At 44.6% G+C, this 23,477-nt stretch overlaps 1 protein-coding gene and 1 pseudogene across 2 annotated transcripts in view; one reads left to right on the plus strand and one right to left on the minus strand.

The window, feature by feature from the left end:
• The first annotated feature begins 7,092 nt into the window (after positions 1-7,092).
• LOC308434092 (large ribosomal subunit protein uL22-like) lies at positions 7,093-7,645 on the plus strand (annotated as a pseudogene). Its single transcript has one exon. The product of its transcript is annotated as a large ribosomal subunit protein uL22-like (transcript).
• Positions 7,646-14,792: 7,147 nt separating this feature from the next.
• The window catches only part of SMIM14 (small integral membrane protein 14), a 42,165-nt gene continuing 33,480 nt past the window's right edge, over positions 14,793-23,477 (minus strand). Inside the window, exons 3-5 of the mRNA XM_080917464.1 lie at positions 22,737-22,785; positions 17,790-17,932; positions 14,793-15,443 (exon numbers count right to left, since the gene is read on the minus strand). Coding sequence (XP_080773590.1) covers positions 15,411-15,443; positions 17,790-17,932; positions 22,737-22,785 — 225 coding nt within the window. The 3' untranslated portion in view covers positions 14,793-15,410. The remainder of the gene's footprint in view (positions 15,444-17,789; positions 17,933-22,736; positions 22,786-23,477) is intronic.

Consider the following 23,477-nt stretch of genomic DNA (forward strand, 5'->3'; position numbering starts at 1 on the left):
AGACAGTAGGCAGCGAGCGTTCTCCCAGGGCCAATGTTGCTGTCCCTGCCTTGGCTTCTCTCAGTGATAGACTGTGGTGAAACATGGAAGTCAGATAACGCTTTCCTCCTCAAGTTGGTTTTGGTCATGTTTTTTATTCACAACAACAGAAAGCTAATTAGGACAGTGCTAAGTGTAGTTAGCTGAAGAGTGTAAGAAATGTGACAGACTACGTGGGGTATATACAGCCAAGGGAGTTTATTCACTCAGGCAGGATTTAAGTATGTACTGTGTCAGACATTGTCCCAGAGACGGAAGACAGAAAAACTGACAGGAAAATGGTGGGCTCATGGCAAAGGAAAGAAGCTCTTCACTTCACCTCTTCTATTGCTGTGATAAAGCATCATGAGCAAAAGCAAATTGAGGTGGACAGGGTTTGTTTGGCTAACATATCCAAGATAGAAGCCAAGGCAGGAACTCAAACTGGAAATCTGGAGGGGGCAGGAGCTGATGCAGAGGCCATGGAGGGGTGCTGCTTACTGGCTTGCTCCCCAATTTCTTGCCCAGCCTGCTTTCTTTCTTTCTTTTTCTTTCTTTCTTTCTTTCTTTTTCTTTCTTTCTTTCTTTCCTTCCTTCCTTTCTTTCTCTTTCTTTCTTTCCTTCTTCCTTTTTTCTTTAATTTTGAAAGATTTATTTACTTAATGTATATGAGTACACTGTAGCTGTCTTCAGACACACCAGAAGGGGACATCAGATCCCATTACAGATGGTTGTGAGCCACAATGTGGTTGCTGGGAATTGAACACAGGACCTCTGGAAGAGCAGTTAGTGCTCTTAACCACTGAGCCATCTCTCTAGCCCTTATTGCTGCTTTTCTTAAAGGTCAATTAATTTATAACCATATGTAAGCAGGGTGAGTCCATAGCTCCAAATGGTCTGAAAGTACCTTATTATCTTGGTTAAATATAAGTGAAAGTTTGATTTGTAAAGGCAAGTTATAAACAAGCTTTTTTTTTTATTAAAGAAAATCATTTCTACAAATACTCCTTTTCTAAGAGACTCTCAAACAAGTGACCAGGGATTGGGGATTTAGCTCAGTGGTAGAGCCAGGCCCTGGGTTTGAGCCTCAGCTCTGAAAAAAAAAAAAAAGTGGCCAGTACTTGATTAGGGAGACACATTGTAGCAAGGCCCCACTCTTATAAATATGTCTTCAGACCTTAGAACAACTGACTCCATGATGAAGTACCATTTAGGCTATAAAACACAGCACATAGATAGCACCACTTACTGAAGTAAAACAATGACCTAATCCATCAAAGTCCATCATTATGGGAAAGCCTAAATGCACTAACCTTGCTTTGGCTTCAGATCAACCCAGAACATAGGTTTTGTGCTTTAACACTCATCCTGGGACAGACTCAATGCTTCAGTGGGATAGTGTGGCCAGCCTTCTCTGGTGAATACCCTACAACCTGAGCCATCCTACCAGTCCCTGAGGACCTTTTAGAAGACCATGAAGACAAAACATTTTCATAATGCCTTATTTGGTTTTGTACCTGTTCTCTGACTAATGTAATCCAGAATTCCCAGGGCCTTCACTGTGATAGTGTGGCTAGCCCTCCCGACTGCGGAGGCAGATCTGAGAATCCAGCTCCATCTAAGTCCTTTTCATCTGCTTTTATGAATATCTTCCTTTAAGGCATTAGGGGTTCACAAAGAAGTAAAATGGCCCTGTCGTGGTGGTGCATGCCTTTAATCTCAGCACCCTGGAAGCAAAAGCAGGCAGGCCTCTGTGAGTTCAAGGCCGGTGTGGTTTCTAGGCCAAACAGTGCAATGTGGTAAGACCCTGTCTTGGTGAGATGCTGAAGAGATGACTCAGTATTAAGATCATTTGCTACTCTTTCAGAGAGGATCTGTGTTTTAAATGAAGATACTTTTCAAATACACTGAAACATCAGATGACTGAAGGTAAAATAGATTTCACCTATAGGCCTCAGGAGCTAGCTTCTGGGGCGGTGCAAGCTAGTGGTCAGCTACGTTAATATATTCCAAACATTTTCAAGCTGTTGCTCATAGGATGTTAGGTCCACCACATAAATGGCCAAGGAGGCTAAAGATAGCCCAAGATAAATTGTAACTAGAATCTTGATCTGCAACATTCCAACCTCCCCAGACCACCAATCAGCTTCTGTAAACGTAGGAATTGTATCTGGGAATTCTCCTTCACATTGCCTTCCTCTGCTCCGTGTTGATCTCCCTCTGCAATTTCAGTTTACAACGGGTGCTTCTTGTACAACATCAAAAGTGATTGATTTGTTTGTGGTTTGTGGTTTTTTTTTTTTTTTTTTTTTTTTTTGGTTTTGTTTTTGTTTTTCCCCAAGGCAGGCTGCTCGCTTTGTAGCCCTGGCCATTCTGGAACTTGCTCTGTAGACCAGGCTAGCCTTGAACTCAGAGATCTGCCTGCCTCTATTTCCCAAGTGCTGGGATTAAAGGTGTGTATCACCACTGTCTGGCAAAATATATACTACATGCATACATACATACATACATTTTTATACATTCAACAAGAATTTTCTATTAAGTGTTGATTAACTAACAGAACTGTCTGTTACTGGGATTCTCACTGTAAGTAAAGAATAACACATTGATTGCCTGTATAAATATCACTAATTTTGTTCTTTAGGAAATATCAAATAATCACACAAATATATGCAAAATTATAATGACTTTATTAGGAGGAGGGGTGCACTGAAACAGGGTCTTGCTATGTAGTCCTGGCTGGCCTGGAACTCATATGTAGACCAGGATGGCCTAAACTCAGAAATCTGCCTTCTTCTGCTTCCTGAGTGCTGGGGTCAAAGGTGTGTGTCACCATGCAAAGATAAAGATGCAGTCTTTATAAAGATATGTAATAGGTCTCCTAGCTCTCAAGATATGGAAGCCAAAGGTCATGGATGATAAGTTATTTTCCATTGGTGAAATGAGCCAACTAAAGTCAGATTAGAGTATATAAAGGCAGGTTTATTGGGAAGCTACACTGGGGCAGGTTCACTGGTCCCAAGGAAGGAGACCAGGTGAGTTGCCATGGGGACAGCAGACAGGAAGGAAGGGGAAGAGCATGTGCACATGTAGGGAATGGGGGGGAGGAAGGGGGAGAGGGAGGGGAGAGAGAGAGAGAGAGAGAGAGAGAGAGAGAGAGAGAGAGAGAATGTCTGAGTTAAATAGGAAAGAGCTTCTGGAGGAGAAGCCCAGCTGGTCCTGCCTCCCCATCCCCCTCACCTCCCATCTCCCAGGCTGGAGAGTTTAGGGCAGAGGAATGGGATGGGGTGGGTTGGAGGGATGGGGGGATGGGAGGGGTGGGGGGAAGTGGCAAGCCATGCCCTGTAACAGGTAACGATGGAGGAATGAGGAGAACCTGGAGGTGCACTTTGATCTGTTAAAAATTCACCTCAGTGCCTTGTTCCAGGTCTGAAACCCAACAGTCCTGTTACACAGCCAGCCTAAGCTACAAAATACCCTGACTAGATACAGGGAAAACACTTAGCAGAGCACCTCATGAGCACCTCCTCGAGCTGAGAAAGCTGAACTCCTGGAGAAAACAGAGGGAAGACAGTGAGTGGCTCTGTTACGTAGAACTGTCTAGGACGGCAGCCAGGAGATTGTGTAACAGTCTCTAGAGACACCTCAAAGTGAAAGTTTATAAAGACCTTGGTAATGTCCTCTACCACCCACTTCATACCACACCAAGCATGAAACTTGTATTTGGGTGTGTGGGTATGGGACATTCATGTCCCTATTGAAGCCAAAGGATGACATTTGACATTCTGTTCCACCCCCCAACTCTGTGTGGTGTGTGTGTGTGTGTGTGTGTGTGTGCCTGAGTGTGATATGTTTGTGTGCCCGTGCAAGATGTCAGAAGACATCTTTGTTCTGCTCTATTTCTCTCCACACTGAAGCTAGGCTCCAATTCTAGCTTCCACAGCACCAGGCTTAAAAGCACATGGCCAGCCAGGCTTTTTACATGGGTGTTGGGACCTGAACTCAGGGCCTCATGCTTGCTCAGCAAGTGTTCTTACCCATTGAGCCATCTGTCCATCCTGCCTGAAACTTATTTCTGACAATAAAAGTTAGTTTTCCTTGGGACAATGGAGTTTTACAGAATCCATTTCCAGCTTCTTGAGTTCTACAAGCACCTTTATATATGTGTGTGTGATCTGCCTGAGACTAGTCCATTACAAACAGAAGGCTAGCCTTTAAAACAAAGGAAACCTTCCTGGGACCCATTATCCAGGGCAAAAAGTTCTGGGTGTTTTGGGGCTGATGGTGCAGCTCAAAGATAGCCAATGTGTTTAGCATCATAAAGCCCTTGTGTCCCATCAGTACCAACCCTATCAACAAAGGAGAATGTGAGAGAAGAGGGAAATACAGATCACATTCAAGAAGTTATAAATGCCAAGCAGACAATGCTGCCTAAATTAGTGATCTTGATTTCTTTTAAAAAGGAACACAGGGTGTTATGTAGGCTAGGCTAACCTTTTTTTTTTTTTTTTAATCTTCATCATCTTATATTCATCTAGGAGCTTCTTTTTTAATAGACCTTATTTTTATTTTGTGTTTATTGGTGTTTTGCCTATATATATGCCTGTGTGAAGGTGTCAGAACGTGCCATGTGGTTGCTGGGGATTGAACCCTGTCCTCTGGAAGAGCAGGCAGTGCTCTTAACTGCTGAGCTGTCTCTCCAGCCCAACCTCAGTTTTCCTGAGAGAATGGTCTTCAACTCCTGGTCCTCCTGCCTCTCTGTTCCAAGTGGTGGGATTGCAGATGCTGGTCATGATGTCCATTGAGTTGGGAGTTTTAGGGAGAGACAGAATTGTATAGCAGTAAAAATAAGACATGGGGACCACACTCACTTCCCCTTTATAACCTTTGGGTAGAGATGGGAAGAAGAGAGGCTCCATTTTCAACAATGGAGAGCTCTGCCCTTAGGTGAAAAGTTATTTCTCTTCTGGTGAAATAAGCCAGTTCAAGCCCCTGGGGGAAGGGCCCTCCAGGTAGGGACTCAGGGGTGCTGGGAGAACCTGGAAGCTTGGTCTACTTGTCCTAGGGTTGAAACCAAACGTTGAGAGGTTTCAGGTCTCAGTGAACAGAGTACTCAGAGGAAAAGTTGGGCATGTGTGCCTCTTGCTGATGGTTGTCCTTGAGTTTAGGTTGGGACAGAAGAGCTTGAGAATGAGTCCCTTTAGGAGATAAACAAGACCTCGTAGAAATCAGGCAGAATGACAAACTGGATAGTGACAAACAGGATCAATCCTGATCGTCTCTAATAGGCAAGTTTGCACAGCAAGGTCATCGGAGTGGGTGGAGGGTAGGAAGCCGGTGTTCAGGGAGAGCTGAGACCAAATAAGGCATGGTGGAACACACTGGAGGGGCGGAGCCCTAAGGATCAGAAGTTCAAAGTCCTTGGCTCCACAGTGAGTTCAAGTCCAGGAATATCCCAATAAAGTGACTTTCTGAATCCTCTACCCTGGCTCATGATAAAACGCCAAAAGGTTGTTCATGCTCTCTCCTTTCTATGACATTCTTATTTAGTACATCAATACATCTGTTTACCCAAAATGTCCAACTGAAATTTTTTTAATTGATTTACGTGTGCATGGGGTTGGATGTGCCACCGTGCACATGTAGAGGTCAGAGAACTTGAGGGAGTTGGTTCTTTTCTTTCACCGTGTTGAGTCCCAAGGATGAGACCAGGGTCGGGGGCCTGGGAGCAGAGTGACTAGTCACCGAGCCCTGTCATTGGCTCAGGGTGCAGTTCTTTGCCTCTGCACAATCTGACGTGGTTGACCTGCTTCTTGGAGGCTTGGGTCCTCCTGGGGTTATGAGATCGTGCACCAGCCTTGCTTCCACTTGCTTCCTCTGCCCTACTTCTGTTCCTTTCCTGTCAGAGCTCAGCCCTTCAGACTGTTTTCCCAGCCGGAGTCTAGGGACTTCCTTCCTGTCCACCCTTCTATAAGTGATTTTTACTCAGTTCAGAAGAAACACCACCCACAGCCTGTGGTTCTTAAAGCATCTCTCTGTGATGGAAATTAGCTCCACTTGTCTCTAACAAACTCCCTACTATAGACTGCCACTTGAACATCCTATAATCACTGAAAGTATCACTGGATTGGTGGCAGTGACTTCTGGATGGACCTTGGAAGCCATTCTTTTTTTCTTCCTTCCTTCCTTCTTCTTATTTTCTTTCCTTCCTTCCTTCTTTCTTTTTCTTTATGTAAAGTACATTGTCTTCAGACACACCAGAAGAGGGAACCAGATCCACTACAGATGGCTGTAAGCCACCATGTGGATACTAAGATTTGAACTCGGGACCTCTGGGTCCCTCTTAACCACTGAGTCACCTCTCCAGCCCAGCCATCCTATTATTTAAGTGACACACTTCTCAAAGTTTATATGTACAGATGTGATCTGAAGCTCTAAGGAGATGTGAATAGAAAATGTGCGTACAAGGTTGGAGATGATCAGCAATTGCTGCTCATGCAGAGGACCCCGGTATGGTTCCTAGCATAAGGGAGTTCATAACAGTTTATTAACTACAGTTCTAGGGGATCCAATGCCCTCTGGCCAAGGCAGTTGTCTGCACACATTTTGTGCATATAAAACTCTCTGCATACATACATATGAGGCATACATATACATAAATTAAATAAATGCACTTAGTTCCTTTGAAATGGTCTCACTTGTGTATCTATGCCTGGCCTAGAACTTGCTACACAGGTTCAGGCTGGTCTCAGATTCAGAGATCCATCTGCGCCTGTCTCCTAATTGCTAGGCTTGCAGGTGTTGTCTTATGTGTATGGGTGTTCTGCCTATGTGTCAGAGGAGTGCATGATATTTTACTTACTGAGAATTTCACACTTGTATACAATGTGTTTTGAGCATATCTACCATCTCATCCCAAGTCCCCCAGATACCCCAAGAAAGTTCCCCTTCTAACTTCATGTCTTCTTTTTAAAGTATGACATACATTCCCCCATAACCCAAACATGGCTTCTCTTCTGCCCTTAGAAGCTGGCTCTTGCTCTTCCTGTAAGCGGCCAGAGGTGACCTGTAAAGATGGTTCCCTACTCCCTTGACCCAGAAAACCCCACAAAATCATGCAAATCCAGAGGTTCAAACCTTCATGTTCATTTTAAGAACACCCGGGAAACTGCCCAGGCAATCAAGGGTATGCATATCCATAAAGCCACCAAGTATCTGAAGGATGTCACTTTAAAGAAGCAATGTGTGCCATTCCAGCATTACAATGATGGCACTGGTAGGTGCGCCCAGGCCAAACAGTGGGGCTGGACACAGGGACGGTGGCCAAAAAAGAGTGCTGAGTTTTTGCTGCACATGCTTAAGAATGCAGATTGTAATGCTGAACTTAAGGGTTTAGATGTAGATTCTCTAGTCATTGAACACATCCAGGTGAACAAGGCACCTAAGATGCGCCGGCAAACCTACAGAGCTCATGCCGGATTAACCCATACATGAGCTCCCCTGCCACATTGAGATGATCCTCACTGAGAAGGAGCAGATCGTTCCAAAGCCAGAAGAGGAGGTTGCACAGAAGGAAAAGATATCCCAGAAGAAACTGAAGAAGCAAAAGCTTATGGCATGGGAATAAATTCAGCATAAAATAAATGGAGTTAAAGTAAAAAAAAAAAAAAAAAAAGAAGAAGCTGGCTCTTGACAAAGGCTTTGATGGTGGTTGTGAGGCAGTACCTGCCCATCTAAACTGCGGTGGGGGTGATCCGTCCTGCCCTCCATAAGAAGGCACAGCTTCTGTCGTTCCACGGCTTCCCACAGAACTTGGGAAGCACATAGCATCTACCACACACGTCCCTGATGGCACTGGCCTTCACTGTTTCCAATGATGAACTTAATGACCTTGTCCTTGGCCATGGACCGGGTGCAGGTCCTGCTATGAATCAGCTGCAGGAGACTGGGGCAAACCTTGTCTTTCTGTTGTGATCTTGGAACCAGAACCTGAAAGCTTTTTAAAAATAACTCACTCAGTGTAAGTAGTGCTGCCTGCACGCACACATGTAAGGGGCAGGGAGGAAACTGAGGCACGGGCAACCTACCAGTGGCCATACCCCCAAAGAAAAATGACGCAAAACCCTGAGCACGGGTGTTTATGGAGTTGGTTCTTTCCTCCCACAGTGTGGGTCCCAGGAATGCAACTTAAGTCATCAGGATTGGTGCTAAGTGCCTTTATCCACTGAGCCATTTTGCTGTCTTAAACAACCCTTTTCTCCCTGCTTGGTCAATATGTTTACGGTCTTTATGGGGAAAAATGCTTTAGCTCTCTGAAGCCTGTTCCAAAGTCATTCCTGAGTTCTGAGACAGCTCACATTCTTTTGAGTAATCTCCTGTGTCTTCCAGTCAAGGGACATTTGGGGACAGTTGGATTCTCTTGGGTAGTACATGAGCTTAGACTTCTCCTTCATGTCTGGAGTTACACTGCCCTTTATGTACTGAATGGTTTCTAATACCATCTTCCTCTTTCTCCATCAGTAACTCATGTAGTCTGCAACGTTCTGACCCATGCTCCCTTGGGAGACCTTCAGGGGAGGAGGGTGTTGGGTTGTTGCTGACAGGCTGGTCTGAAGAGTGGATCAGGAATCTCGAGGGGGGGGAGTACTTGAGGCACCACGGTCAGGGGACTGTCTGAGCTCTGACTGACTAGCAGAAGTGTTTCTATATATGCACGTTTCACTGAACAAAGATAGACTGATGATTATCCAAGTGGTACAGATTGGTTTTGTTTTTTTCCTAAAATGTCTAGGGTTACATGTTCAGTTACAATTAGACAATAAAACAGAACAGATTTTATTCCCATCATTAGCTCAATAACCACAATTTAAACAAGAATGTCTCCCCTGAAGCACTCCAAACAGAAAACATCTGATCCTGCCATTTTTATGAATAGCAAATAATACCTAACTTCTTATACTACTGCTTTACCGTCTAGCGTATAAAGTAGAAAACGTCTAGGTTTGTTTCAGTCAGTTTGTCTTATTTCTGTTCCTCCGGAGTGTCCCTGTATGATCCCTATCTTTGAACTGCACTTTCAGAGATCTCGATTCCTGGAGTAATAGCCTCATCTAGCTACGTGCTTATCTGTACTTCATAACCTTGTGCAGGGCATAAGGAAGACTTCCAAACAGTGGCCAGATAAAGTTGATTTTAGGATTTTCCTAAAAGCACTCTGACGTAATGTTTCTCAGGAAAATATATAAAATGAATAATGCAGAAACTCCCCAAGAAATGCAACATGCAGAGACAAAACCGAAACGTTAAAGACAGAAGGACAGCGACTGTAGCAGTCGGGTGGTGTTACTGGAGTGTGTCATGCAGCTGCGCTGGCTTTCCAGCTCTTGCTGCTTCCAGTGGCTATGGTATACCATACACTTCATACGTATATTCCATATACATATACGTCTGCACTGGATCTGAGCCATAACCAGGGGCTCCTGTGGTACTGTAAGAATTACACTAGCTTCCATCACAGCTCCCTCCAGGGACCCAAAACATTTGATTTCCAGTTGTTGTTTGGGCAAGATCTGCCATGCAAATAGAGCTCGTGCATGCACACACACACAAATCTTAAAACAAAAAACTCCCTTAATTTTCAGAAACAAAACTTATATAAGATCAGATTTAAATAAAAATAAAAACAAAAAAAAATTACCCTCAATTTTCAGGAACTAAAATTAGAGATCAGATTTAAAGAAAATCCAGCAGATTTCAAAAATGGCCTGTCAATATGACAGCTATTTTTTGCTTTTCTGCTTCAGGGAAAAAATAAATAAAACTACCCAAACAGGATGCTGAAACTAAGCTGATACACTGTAACAGGTTCCGCGGGCCCAGGGCACACTCCCAACCCACAGTATTGAGGCCAAAGTGTTTCTATCATGCACCATTCAATCGCTCAGGCTCCAAGATGAAATGCTATTCTCATTTTCTACCTTGCTCTTCATCCATCGCCCGGCCAGCAGGGACCTATCTGCCAATCCCACCGCTAACACCTTCCGTCCTAACTGCCATGGTTGGACAGCCGGTTCACTCCTGTTAGCCTGTCCCTTCTCTTCCGGCCTTTCCTTCTTTTGGGGTGTAATGGAGCTGGAGAAGAGTAAAGGCCGAGCTTCACACATGCTCTGCTAGGGAGCCCCCGTCCCCTAGCCTGCCTGTGCTTCTTGTCCTGACTCACACGGCACCAGAAAAACAGCCTTTCATCTCCACTGCTAATCACTTTCTTTATGCTCAGTGACTCCAAAGTCTGCCTTTGCCTTGTGAGACCCTGTAAGACAGACTATTTGAGCTCCTTTGGCCCAATCCTTTGATTTTATTCTGATCCCCTGGGAGCAATTCTATTTCAGTTTCAGGCTCTTTGCTACCATCTTTCCCAGACGGTGGCATTGTTCAGGCCTCAGCTCACTTATCCGCTTAGAGAATTCTTGACGTGATTACTGGTTCTTGAAATGATCTCATGCTCTTTGTTAGCTTTGGTACTGTGTGTACCTTGAAACTAGAAATAATTGTGTGTATGCGTTGCTGGGAATTGAATTTATCAGGGCTTCAAACAGATCACTTTTCTTAATGACCAGGAAGTTCAGTTATGTGAAGAATAAATATTCGCGCTACTAACATTTTAAAGCTTCTCTGCGACGTATCATCCTTATTATTAATTGCTAAAATAGATTTTAATTTTCTTAGAGATATAGAGTCTTGTGGCCCAAACTAACCTTAAAGGTGGTATTTCTGCCCCAACCTGCTGAGGCCTGAGGCACAAACATGACCAAGTGACAGTGTTTTCAGCTTCCTGGCCTGTGTATGTTTTAATGGGATAGACTCCAGCTATACCATTAATGGGAGTCACTGGTGAAGGACAATATTTGTCTTCCTCACTCTCCCAACAGCAATTTTACAATATAAAATGCATTACCTATAAGTACCAAACTACATTTGCTTGGTATCCTGTTTTTTTTTTAAGAAGGGGTTTTTGTCGAAGCAATCCTCCTGCCTCGGTATTCCCAGTAGCGGGGTCTTTTAGTACCACTTAAGATATTTAGCTAAGCTTGGCATTTATCTGCAGCCCTAGCACCAGAGAGGCTAGGCTCCATACTAAGACTGTCTCAAAAACATATCAGCACAGACACTAGCACCGGCATCATTCTCCATGCTACATACATGTAGGTCCTTGTAAAACGCTTTTCCTTAAGTGTGAACTGAAAGCTGCCGTCACTTTCTCTGAGGAGGAGACAGAGTTAGACTTACAGATACCCAGCAAAATGTTGGTGCCTCACTCTCTGTCAGAAAAAATAAAATAAAATCAACCCCAGGACTGGCCCAATACCAAGATCCTCAATTGTTCAACTAGCCAGTTCAGCTGCCTCTGTCCAGATTAAACAGTACCAGTGACCCTGGAAACAAAAGGCTGTATGCTACTGTGATCTTTAGTGTCTGGACACATTCCAGGTTGGAGCAAAAGCGAAGCTTACCTCTGTGTGGTGTGGGGGACGGAGTGCTGTACAGCTCTGGGTACAAATGTCTGCTCATAATAAATACTACTGCATGCTACTCCCTCAATTTGACATTTTTCTAGGAAGGAAAGGATAACTAAGGAAATGTAATACAACTTTCTAGAGGTTCTTAGAACTCGTTCTTCTGAATACTGACCCCTATGCTTTTTTGCTTTGGTTTGAATTTTTGAAAAAGTCTCCTGCATCCCAGTTTAGCTTCAAACCTGGTATGGCACGGGGTGACCTTGGACTTCCAATTCTCCTGCCTCTACCTCCCAAGTGCTGGGATTACAGACATGTCCCACCATGCCTGGCTTATGGTTGTGGTGACAGGACCCGGAGCTTTGTGCATGAAGACACTAACAGCTGGGCTGCGTCCTGAGCTCTCATCTAAATATTTTCCCTATTTCTTGGGAACATCTTGAATATTTATCAAATAGAGGGTATCTTTTCCCATAAAAGCCAAACAGAAAACAAAGTGTTACTAACATTTTCTATTTATTCATTAATAAAAAGTGCATAGTACAAGCCCTTAACTCCGAATCCAATTACTCAGTAAAAGATTAATACCAAAGGCAAGATGGTACAGGCTGATTTGTTTGGCATGATTTAAACATTGAAAAATAGCAAATTACATTTAGTACATCGTATGACCCCTTTGCCTTTAACAAAATAATCACTGGACATGTAACCGTACACATGTATATAGAAATAGAAGACTGTCCCCATTTTCCATTGCAACGACAACACTTAAACCATTTGTCATTCCTCTTCTTCAAGTTGCTGTTTTGTGTTTTAAAGTGAGCTGGTCAAATTTAAGTACAGAATCACCGAGAGAGAGAGAGAGAGAGAGAGAGAGAGAGAGAGAGAGAGAGAGAGAGAGAGAGAGAGAGAGAGAGAGAGAGAACTTTCCTTTAGAATGACAGACTTCCACAGTTCCTTTAAAAGTCTAAGATATTAGTAACTCCGTAAACACTGTCACAGACACTAAACGGAACCACGGGACAGTGACACCCAATGGCTACTCGGAGAACCTCTGCATACTGTGACTTGTGAGTCCTAGGCATGGGATGGTGTGTAGATACATGATAAACTTCTTGCTATAAACAGCCTAATGTTAAGGTGTCCCCTATGGAAAACAGAGAAACAAAACCACTAGATTTCCTATGAAACAGTGTGGGGGACTCTCATGAACTCTCTAGGGGGCATGGATAGCCCAGAGTCGAAACTAAGTTTCTCTCTCAGAGAGTTGTAGCTACAGCTCAGGTGAATGTTTGCAGGCCAAATAATGGTGTAGAAATATGCTAGACTAAAGGGCCACGTGTAGGAACTTAAAGAAGAGAGCAACACATTGTTGGTTGGGTTAATAATCATATTCTATGCAAGGCATCATCACTTTAGGAATATAGAAAAAATTACCAAAGAAAACAAAAATAGCAAAGACTAAAGGTAAAAACCCAAGGCCAACTACTTCTCAAAGAAATTCAACTGTTAACAGGCATTGAGACTCCTGGACTGGGCCAGGCAGTGGCGGCACATGCCTTTAACCCCAGCCAGAGAGGCACAAGCAGGTGGATCTCTGAGTCTGAGGCCAGAGCTACACAGAGAAACCGTGTCTCAAGACAACAACAAAAAAGTCTGCATCAGATTTTCCTACAACTGTGATCATATGCACTTCTGGTCCATATGCCATATCTATGTCAGAAAATAAAATCTTCACTGGGTTAAAAAAAAATGAGGCTGTGTTACTAACTTAATAGAGGGTTTACACAGGGAAAAGCTACGTTATTAGACACAGTGTATGTGGTAGGAAGGGCGCCTACAGTAAGAATCTACTTTTCCAGGTCTCTAAGACTCGATGTTCTGTACCCACGCTTTTTCCACTAAAAAATAATTTATTTATTCTTATTTTATGCTCATTGGTCTTTTGCCTGCTTGTATGCTTATTTGAGGGTGTCAGAACCACTGAAACTGGAGTTACAGACAGTTGTGAGCTGCCATGTGGTTGCTGGGAATTAACTCTGGACCTCTGGAAGAGCAGCTAGTGCTCTTAACTGATGAGCCATCTCTCCACCCTTCGACATTTTTATTTTGATCCAAGGTGAAGTCTCAACTATTAGGCAGACAGTGTGAAGCCATCAGCGGGTTAGAAAGCACTGTTGGGACACGAGCAGCCTTCAGAGGCTGAGGGCAGGAGAAGAAACCCTACATCACTTCAGCTCCACCTGAGCCCATCCCAGTTTTGCTCAGGTTAGGTCCCTCACCCCAGTTCTTCCCTTCATAATCCAAGGTCCTTCCATGCAGCCCAACCTGACCGGAAATTCACTATGAAGCCTAGTTTGGTCTCAAGACTGTGACCATATCTGGCTTTTGCATTAAACTGACCACAGGCTACGAAGCAGTAAGACTTCCGGTGGCCACAGTGCTGTGTTGTTCATTTGTTCAGGATTAACTTACCTGGTTAGATCACTCCTTACAGACTCAAGGAGCTAAGAGGTGGTTATATTATTTTTTAAGTGTGGAGTACAAAGCCAAGTGAGCTAGGAAGAGTGCACGTAGCCAGGATTACCAGACAGGACAAAGAGATGCCCTTAACAATGCTACAGTTCTTGATAACCATTACTTGGGGAAAATTGCTTGGGTCACAGGCCTGTCAGCGGTGCGATGTTGTAGAAGTTTATTTAGGTCACACAAATAATTTCTGAGCTCTATACAGTGACAGCCTAGACTGATGGAGGAGGGGTCAGCCTTACCTTGATAACAAAATATGCTCTGGCCCCCACCGATGGCCTGCAGTGACTCCTAGGATGAAAGAGTGCAGGCCATCTGAACGCAGGCTGTAGTCACTGCTTTTGACCCTCTTACTGGTTAAGCACATTTTAAAATTCAGCTGCCAATGCTCCAACGGCATCTGCGTCTCACTACTAAACAGAATTGAGCTGAGAGGTGACAAAAATATTCTCCTTTGTCATCTTCCTCTTTTTCTTTGGAATCTACCAAGACCTCAGATTAAAGGCTTTCCTTGTAAGTCAGAGGGGCAACAAAAGACTTATTTTTTTAATTTAAAAAAAGGGAATGAAATTAAGTCATGGTGTTAAAATGTCAGCCCCACACAGACGTAGATGATTCATTTTGACAGGAAGTGATGGAGTGGAAGAGAAGCTTGCTGAAGAGGCACACACTTGAAAACAAAGACCATGAGCCGCGTGGCTTCCAATGACACGCAACGGATTCTAAACCAACCACTATATTAATCAATCATGTTTATTTAAAGTACTCTTAACATCAGAAATTTTTAATGGGGACTTAAAAAAGACCAGTAAACAACCAATTCGCTTTTCCTATTCTAACCACGTCAGCCTGCTGGAGGTCGTAAGGGCTCGTCTCTGTCAAGGACTACAGAAGACTGCCACCCACGGAGAAACTGCCACGGGAAAGTAACTACAGCGTGGCTCTGCCACTCATACCAGACAACCCCAAATAAATACCTTAAGAAAAGAATTAAAATCTACCAAAACCACTTAATATACTTGAACGCAGAAGTCCCAATTTTCCTTTAGTTGGGCCAGAAACCACCTCAGACGTTACGGTCAGGGTTCCAGGGAGAACGAGTGGAATGTTTAAGCTTAGGCCAACCAACAAAGCCCTCAACTTTTCAATAGAATCATTTACTCGGGTAAACTGTAAATAAGGACTGTGGTAAAAGGAAGCAAAAGGCAGTTGGCAAGTGAAATTTCTAGAAGCTCATGGAAACAATACCATCCGAACTGCAGATGGAAAGGAGAGACAGTTAGTGCCTGGTCATCCTCAGTCGCTCGTTGTGCAGGGCGCTCCGCGATCACGGCTTCCCACACCAGGACGCTAGTCCACGGGAGGGGCTGGTGGGTCCTGTCCCTGGCATTAGAAAAGAGTGGGTTAGGTGACTTTAACACATCCCGTGGGTAACGGAGGGGCATTGCACCTGTCCCCACCCACGCCGCACTGAATCTGTACCTGCCATCTTGGTGTTTTTACTTGGGGAACACAGATAACTACTGTGGCTGGGCAGTCCTGCTCCATTCTGGCCTGTGGTATGGAAGGGAAGCTACACAGTAACGGGGTAATCCCGGCCACCGTGAGGCAGCGTCAAGCTTTTTGAGAATGTGATTGGCTGAGTGCATTAGACTCACAAGTGGAGACTTCTGCTTCTCACTGTGAATGTCCACTAGAATGAGACTCCTGTGCCTGTGGTAACCGCCCTCTGCCCACCCTACAGTGAAGCCTACTGCAGGCAAAGACACTGGCTATGCAAGCATGTATGTATATATGTTCTTAGGATGGGTATATATGTTTGAATATGTGTATGTATTTAGACTGGGTCTCACGTATCTCAGAGGCTGGCATAGTGCACACCGGTCAAGTACTCTACCAACTGAGCTATATCCTCAGCCCAGAAACTAGGTTCACAACAGCACTGCTAATTTTTTTCTTTTTTGAGATTGGGGATTTGCTAGGCCTGTGTGCAGGGGTTACAGCTGTGTACAAGCACAGTCTGCTTCATGACGCTGAACTTTCGCAGCACTGAACCTGACTAAATCCACTTACTTAATCATCTTTACACTGTTTTTTTTAACAACTTACAACAGCAAGCATCTAAGCCAAAAGAAGAGGTGAAAGCTATGACAAACTATCCAGGCTGAGAGAGGGGGAGCCAGAGTTTGAGGCTGGCTGAGCCACAGAGGGAGAGTTTATCTCAAGGGGGTGGGGTGGAAAGGAGTGAGATTGCCAGGAAGGCTGTGTAGACGTTAGCTGGTGTGTGCTCTGTAAGGTGAGCAGCCTTTCTATTGTGGTGTGATTTTTCTGCTCCTTGCTTAGGACACAGAGACTATTGTTCCTAGGACCAATATGGTCTGTGACTTGTAAAGGTTTCTCAGTCAGTGGCGCTGGGTTTCTTTCTCTGAACATTTGGGAGACTGCCCCTGAAACAAGACAGATAAAGGTGTGCGCAGAATACACGGAATGTAGAGCACAGGGAAGGACTAAGAAAGGACACTTTACATCTGCAGCTTTTTAATGCACATCCCCTTCCAAGAGAAGCCTAAAGTGCACTAAGTTTCTCTCCTTTTCTCCTAAGACAGACGGAGTCTCACTGTGTCAGGCCAGCCTTGCTGCAAATGAAAAGCCTCCTGTGCCACAAAGCCATGCTTGGCTAGGTCAGCACAGGGCATGTCTATCCATCCACTCTCCTCCTAGAAGCTCCATGGTGCAGGCCAATTCTCACTGTATGCCTGCTTTCCTCTTAAAGAATTACTTATAAATGCTAACATTAACAACGTAAGGCTGTGAAGGCTGAGTACCAGAACTGATGGAGTAACTTGGTGTTTCAACATGTGGTTTCAACATGTAGAAAAAGGTTTTTTGGGGACAGGGTTTCCTATAGGAAAGCAAGCTAGGCTCTAACTTTCTAGGTAGCAAAGGATGATTTTGAATTTTTGATGTCCTACCTCAACCTCCCCAGGGCTGGCATTACAGGTGTGTGCCACCATACCCAGTTTATGAGGTGTTGGGGAGCCAAGGCAGGGTTTCATACATGCTAGGTAATCAGTTTACAAACTAAGCCACAACCCTATTGACGGATGCTAGCCACAGGTGCAGCAATATGTCATCTAAAGCCAGACATAAGGCTTTACTACACGTATCGCTACACGTTTCTAATCTGAAACTTCTTTTCTTAATTCTTTTTATTTTTATTTTATGTGCATGTTGTGACTGTGGGAGGGTGTTGGGTTCCCAGGAAGTGGAGCTGCAGACGGTTGTGAGCTGCCATGTGGGTACTGGGCACTGAACCCAGGGCCTCTAGAAGAACAGTCAGTGCTCTTAACCACTGAATTGTCTCTCCAGCCCAGCTTTTTTTTTCTAGAGTCTGTGTAATTTTACAGATACCCATTCCTCCCCGAGGTAAGATCTCACTTTGTAGTTCAAGGTCGCTAGAACTGTGGCAATCCTGGCGTGCCTACCAGTGCAGGGATCTCAGGTGTGAGCCTCGCATGGATGTGAGCCACAGATATGGGCCACATCTAGCTCTGGTTTTTGTTATTTTTTATGTTCATCTCCACAGAAGACAACTTGGGACTGAAAAACTTTATCATGAATATACTGAAAGGACTCAGTCCAAGAATTAAGTCTTCCTCTTGATAACTTCAGTATTTCAGTCAAAGCAAACACCCCACACCACCCGTAACGATCAGCGGTAATTCTTACACTGTGCGGACTGGAGGGTTTTCCAGGAAGGCTGGAGCCTCTCAGGTTAGGAGGCCTCAGCAGGAAGAGGAGCACGGCGATCACCATCCACGCCATCAGGATCACCGTGATGCTGATGCCACTGTCATTGGAGGGTCCTGGCACTAAGGACAAGCAGAAAGAGCATCTGTAGTAAAACTGCGTCCTGACTGAAATACTGCAAGATACACCTAAAAACCAATCCCAACTAGTTAGCTTTAAAGATCACAGTAAGGGCTGGAGAGGTGGCTCAGTTGTTAAGAGCACTGACTGTTCTTCCAGAGGTCCTGAGTTCAAATCCCACAACCACATGGTGGCTCACAACCATCTGTAATGGGATCTGATGTCCCCTTCTGGCGTGTCTGAAGACGGCTACAGTGTGCTCATATAAAATAAATAAATAAATCTCTAAAGCAAAAAACAAATAGCTAATGGAGGGCTGGAGACATGATTCAAGATTAAGCACACTTGTTCTTGCAGAGAGAGGATTCCAGTCCAGTTCAACACCCACACTGTGGCTTACAACTATAACTGTAAAGTCTATTTCCAGAGTCCGACACTCTCCTCTGACCTCAACAGGCACCAATAGACACACATGTAGGCAAAGCATAAATAAGTAAATCTAGAATTTTAAAGAATACCCAGTAGTAGGAATAGCAGTAATGGCTTTAATCCTAGGACTCGGGACACAGAGGCAGGTGGATTTCTAAGTCTTAGGGCAGCCTCAGGTACATAGAAAGTTCCAGGTCAGTGAAGGCTGGATAGTAAGTCTATGTCCAAATAATAAAAACCAAAACAAACAAAAAATCTACTAAAAAAAAAAAAACCCCAAATACTCAATTTTCAGAAACTAAAATTATAGACAAGATTTAAAGAAAACCCAGCAGATTGCAAAAATGGCCTATCAATACGAGGCTAGTTTTAGCTTTTCTGCATCAGGGAAAGAAAAACTACAGGATAGGACACCGACACTGAGCTGACACACTGTAAGGAGACCCACAGGCCCAGGACTCAGACGGGATGCAGTTTCAGTTCTGACGTCAGTCACTTTCCGAGCGACAGCCAAGTCAGTGGAGCAGGGGTCACCAAACCGTATGCTTTATTGGCACTGTGTTAGATGCTGGGTGTTGCACCCAGGACCTTGCCTTTCTAGACAATCGGTTTATCACGGTGCCACACCCAAACCCCATAGCACATGTCTCTTGTTCCCTTCATTACTCTGTTGTGGGGCTTTAACATTTTTATTACATTTACTCTGGAGTAACACATATGAAGGTTATAGAATAACTTTCAGGGTCTGGTTCTCTCTTTTCACTGTGTGAGTTCCAGGGATTGAACTCATGAGCCTGGGTGAGTAAGTGCCTTTATCAGCTGAGCCATCTGACTTGAACTTCGTTAGACCCCGTTCCTCTGACACAGGGTCTATCCATTATCCTCAAGTCTCCAGGGTAGCCTAAGCTGACCTCAAATTCCTGATTTTCCTTCTCCTAAGTCCCAAACAAGTATATGTCGTCATATACCAATACACCAGAAACGAAAACATCTGCTGACCCACCCAGTGACTAAGGCTGTGGACCGGGCTCTGGGGACGCCAGCCTGAACTCTGCAGGGTGACTTGGACAACGCTTGTCTAATCTTCACTTTCTCCAATATTGTCTTTTCTAGATACTTCATTCCTTCTTCTCCTTCTCCAGACAATGTTTCCCTTGGCTGGCTGCACATCAGGAGGACCTGTGACCTACACCACAGATTCTGAGACCCTGTGTCAGACCATCTGACTCAGGAGCAGCATAAAGCTGGGAGCTAGTTTGTTTTTTTTTAAACCTTCCCAAATGAGTATGCTGTAACACCAAGCAATACTGCCCTGGCAGGGAGGACTGCATGGAGTCTTTTCACAGTCCTTCTACCTTCCACCTTGCCCTGCACGACACCCAAGCTCCATTTACTCTCGACCTCCCTCTCCTATAGCAACTGTTTCTGCTACCGTCCTGCCGAACCTTCAAGCTCTCATAGCGTTTCTCGGTTCCGAGAATGGCTTGCCTAAGCTGTTAGCTTTGTAAGAGCAGGGACTGTCTCATGGCTACTTGATCTTGGTGCCTTGGTTTCTTTATCTGTGAAAGTTAAACATCCCCATCATCACACAGGGAGCAGCGGGTGAGGGGCGGCAGGACACAGAGAGCAGAATGGCATGCAGCCTCCAGGGAAGGGAGGGAGGAGACAGGCAGCAACATCCCTCTACTTCACCGTCTAAGTACATGTGATTTTCCTGACCTTCATCGGGAGAGCCCTCTACCATGGAAACCCCATACCCATGTTTATTTGCGGGATGTAGAAGGGAAACGTGCCCTGGCACCCTCTGGGGAGACAAGAAGATAATGTGGAAGTCGGCTATCACTTAAAAAATATATTTATTAATTAATGTATTTATTTATTATATATAAGTACACTGTAGCTGTCTTCAGACACGCCAGAAGAGGGCATCTGATCTCATTACAGATGGTTGTGAGCCACCATGTGGTTGCTGGGATTTGAACTCAGGCCCTGTCTCAAACAAACAGAACCTATTCTAATAGCCTAGATATGAGATGGTGATCAGGGAGGAGGCAGAATGGGGTGCTACCAAGGACAGTTTTGGTTATACCCTGAAGGTATATATAATGGTTAGACCTAAGGGCCAAGGATCACGTTCAGAACAGACATAAAGGAAAGACAGAAGAAAAGCAGCCATGACAGAGATCAGTTCTGAAGATGATGGTTTTGAGACTGCCTACGAAACATCATGGTGGTGGACATAGTCACAAGACAGTCACCGGAACACACAGAATGAGTCATATGACTTCAGATCATCATTAAGGGAGTGTAGGAAAGGAACAGCTCCAAGGAATGAGCTCATGAAGCCAGAGAGGATGAAGAAAACAAAGTAACTGAAGAGTCAGAACTGGGGGAAAATATGGCTAGAGAGTTGGAAAAACTGTAAGACTGAATAATTACAGGTTCTCAGATAAACAAAGGCTTTATCTAGAAACAGGAAAAGATAGGAAATTATGCCAAGGGTTGTGTTTGGTAGGGACCTCCAGCAATTAGGTGCTTACCATACAAACATGAGGCCCTGAGTTCAATCAAAACCCATGTGAGAAAGGAGGGCATGGGGCATACTTATAATCCCAGTGCTGAGGACAGGGAGCTGGGGAATCCTTCCCTGGGGCTCCCCAAACAGAGGAACCTACTCAGTGAGCCCCAGATCCCACTGAGAGACCCTGTTTAAAAACAAAAGGACACCTGAGATGGGACACTGGCCCGTGTTCATGTGTGTACACGTGGCATGTGCACCAGCACAAAGGTGTTCCTGCACACACAAACACATCTACAGCGTAATAAATACAGCTGTGTGTACTGATGCACAACAATCCTATCACAGAGAGACGGGAACAGAGGACGGATCTCTATGAGTTAAAGGCCAGCCTGGTTTATCGTTAGGGAGTGAACTCCAGGCTAGCCCAGGCTATACAGAAAGACACTGTCTCAAGATAAATAAGTAACAAAACAAAGATCTCAGAAGTTAAGTTTTGATAAAAAACAAATAAATAATACAAAGTGGCAGAGAATTATCAAAGAGAAAAACCACTGGTGCCTTTAGCAACCATGCAAACAAATCAAAACTTAGAACTTAAAAACCCAAACCATATTCACTGACTAATGCCAAAGCTCAGTCTATAAATAGCAGCATAAATATTTCTCTCCCATTTGTTCTTTTGGCTTATGTTCTCATTGTATTATACCTCTCTGGAAGTGACAGGGACTGATCCTGCACTTCTGACCCTTCAGCCTTTGCCGCCTCAGTGCTGGGATTATAGGTATGTATAGGTATGTACATATAAATATGTATCCCAGCAGGCCTTGCTTATTTGGTACAGAAGGTCATATCTGGGACTTCATGTATTAAAATGGCCAAATTGAGAGGTCCTGCCTCAAAGACACACCATGGAGAGTGACTGAAGAATATGCTCAGTGTCTACCTCTTGTCGACACCTACGTAAGCACAAACACAGGTAGGCATACACACACAGGCAGGCACACACATACACATACACACAGGCAAGCACACACAAGCACATACACAGAGAAAGGGAAAGGATTTGGAGCTGGAAATGTAGGGCAGACATGGAGTATTTGCCTAGTATGGGCAAAACCCAAGGTTAGAAAACCAGCACCCATTGATGAGTGAGGACAATATAACCCGGCAACCTAAGCCTTCAGATGTGTGCAGGAGACCTCAGGATGGCCGAAATAAGGTTTTATATTTGAAAAAATTATTTTTGAGCTGAAAGCCATTTAGAAATAGCAAATTAAAGGCAAAACTCCCATGAACAGTTTTTTCTGTCTAATGATGAAATATAAAGTCTTTGCTCAAGACGGAGTCTACAGTAGAAAACAAAATTTCCTTCACAAATTTGCTCTCATTTCCACCCACACTCTCCCACCCTTGGAAGCCTAGAACCCCTTTAAGTCTTACTTGTCTCCCAAACTTGTGGTTTTAGCTGAAGAAGTTATAAAAGAAGAGTTGTGTTGTTTTTTTAACACGGGGTCTTGACATGTAGCACAGGATAGCCTAGAGTTCACCATTCTCCTGCCTCAGCCTTCCTTCCATGTAGAAATCAGGCATGTACTACCACCCACGGCAGCAGGAGTTGTGCCCGAGCCTCTTCCCTGAGGAGCCGTAACCGCACTGGGGGCAGACATGTTTGAGTATATCAAGCAGCAAAGAGACAACGGAGAGCCACTTACCTTAGAAGAAACTAATCGGGCATGAGGATACACGTTTAACATCCTAGCACCCTGGGAGGTGGGGGTTCGAAGCCAGCCTGGGCTAAGTGAACCGCTTTGGCCGCTGTCGCACCCAGGCCCACCCTCCTGTGCCCTGCTACTTACACTCCCGAAGGCACTCTGTGTCGGTGCAGTAGGACTGGGACTGCCGGAGCTGCAGGAACAGAAGGGAGCGTTAGCTACTGGGCCAGCATCGTGGCAGGGCAGTCAGACTGGGGCTAGGGGGGCATGGAGAGGGTAGGCTCGGGGGTGGACAGACAGAATGCAGTGCTGGAGCTAGCTCAGCACACATGCAGCCCTGTGTGTTAATTCCTAGCACCAAATAACAAACCAGCAAATCGTCTTTTTAAAGTTTGGACATGCTTATTTTATTTTATGTGAGTATTTTGCCTCCATGTTTGTCTGTGCACCACATACATGCCTGGTGCCCAACAATGGTCAGAACTGGACACTGGATCCCTGGGATGTGAAGTTACAGAGGTTGTGAGCCACTATGTGTGTTTTAGAAATTGAACCCAGGTCCAGTCCTCTGGAAGGGTGGGCAGTGCTCTTAACCTGCTGAGCCATTTCTCTAGGCCCTGTAGTTTTTATGATTGGTTCTCAAACTCACTACATAGTAGATGACCATAATCCTCCTTGTCTCTACCTCTGCAAGGATGGGAGTGAAGAGCGTGTAATTTTTCAGTTTGGTCTCATTATGAATGACACCCTCTGACATATTTAGTAACCTACGCCCTGCATCAGTTTGCAGAGCAACCTACAGAACTGCTGATCTGGCTAAGCATGGGTACCACAGAAGGGCAGGCATCGCCTTAAAGCCAGGTGAGGCAGCACTCTAGGGTTTCA

The sequence above is a fragment of the Micromys minutus genome (genome assembly GCF_963924665.1).
Source record: "Micromys minutus genome assembly, chromosome: 1".
NCBI classification, from domain to species: domain Eukaryota; kingdom Metazoa; phylum Chordata; class Mammalia; order Rodentia; family Muridae; genus Micromys; species Micromys minutus.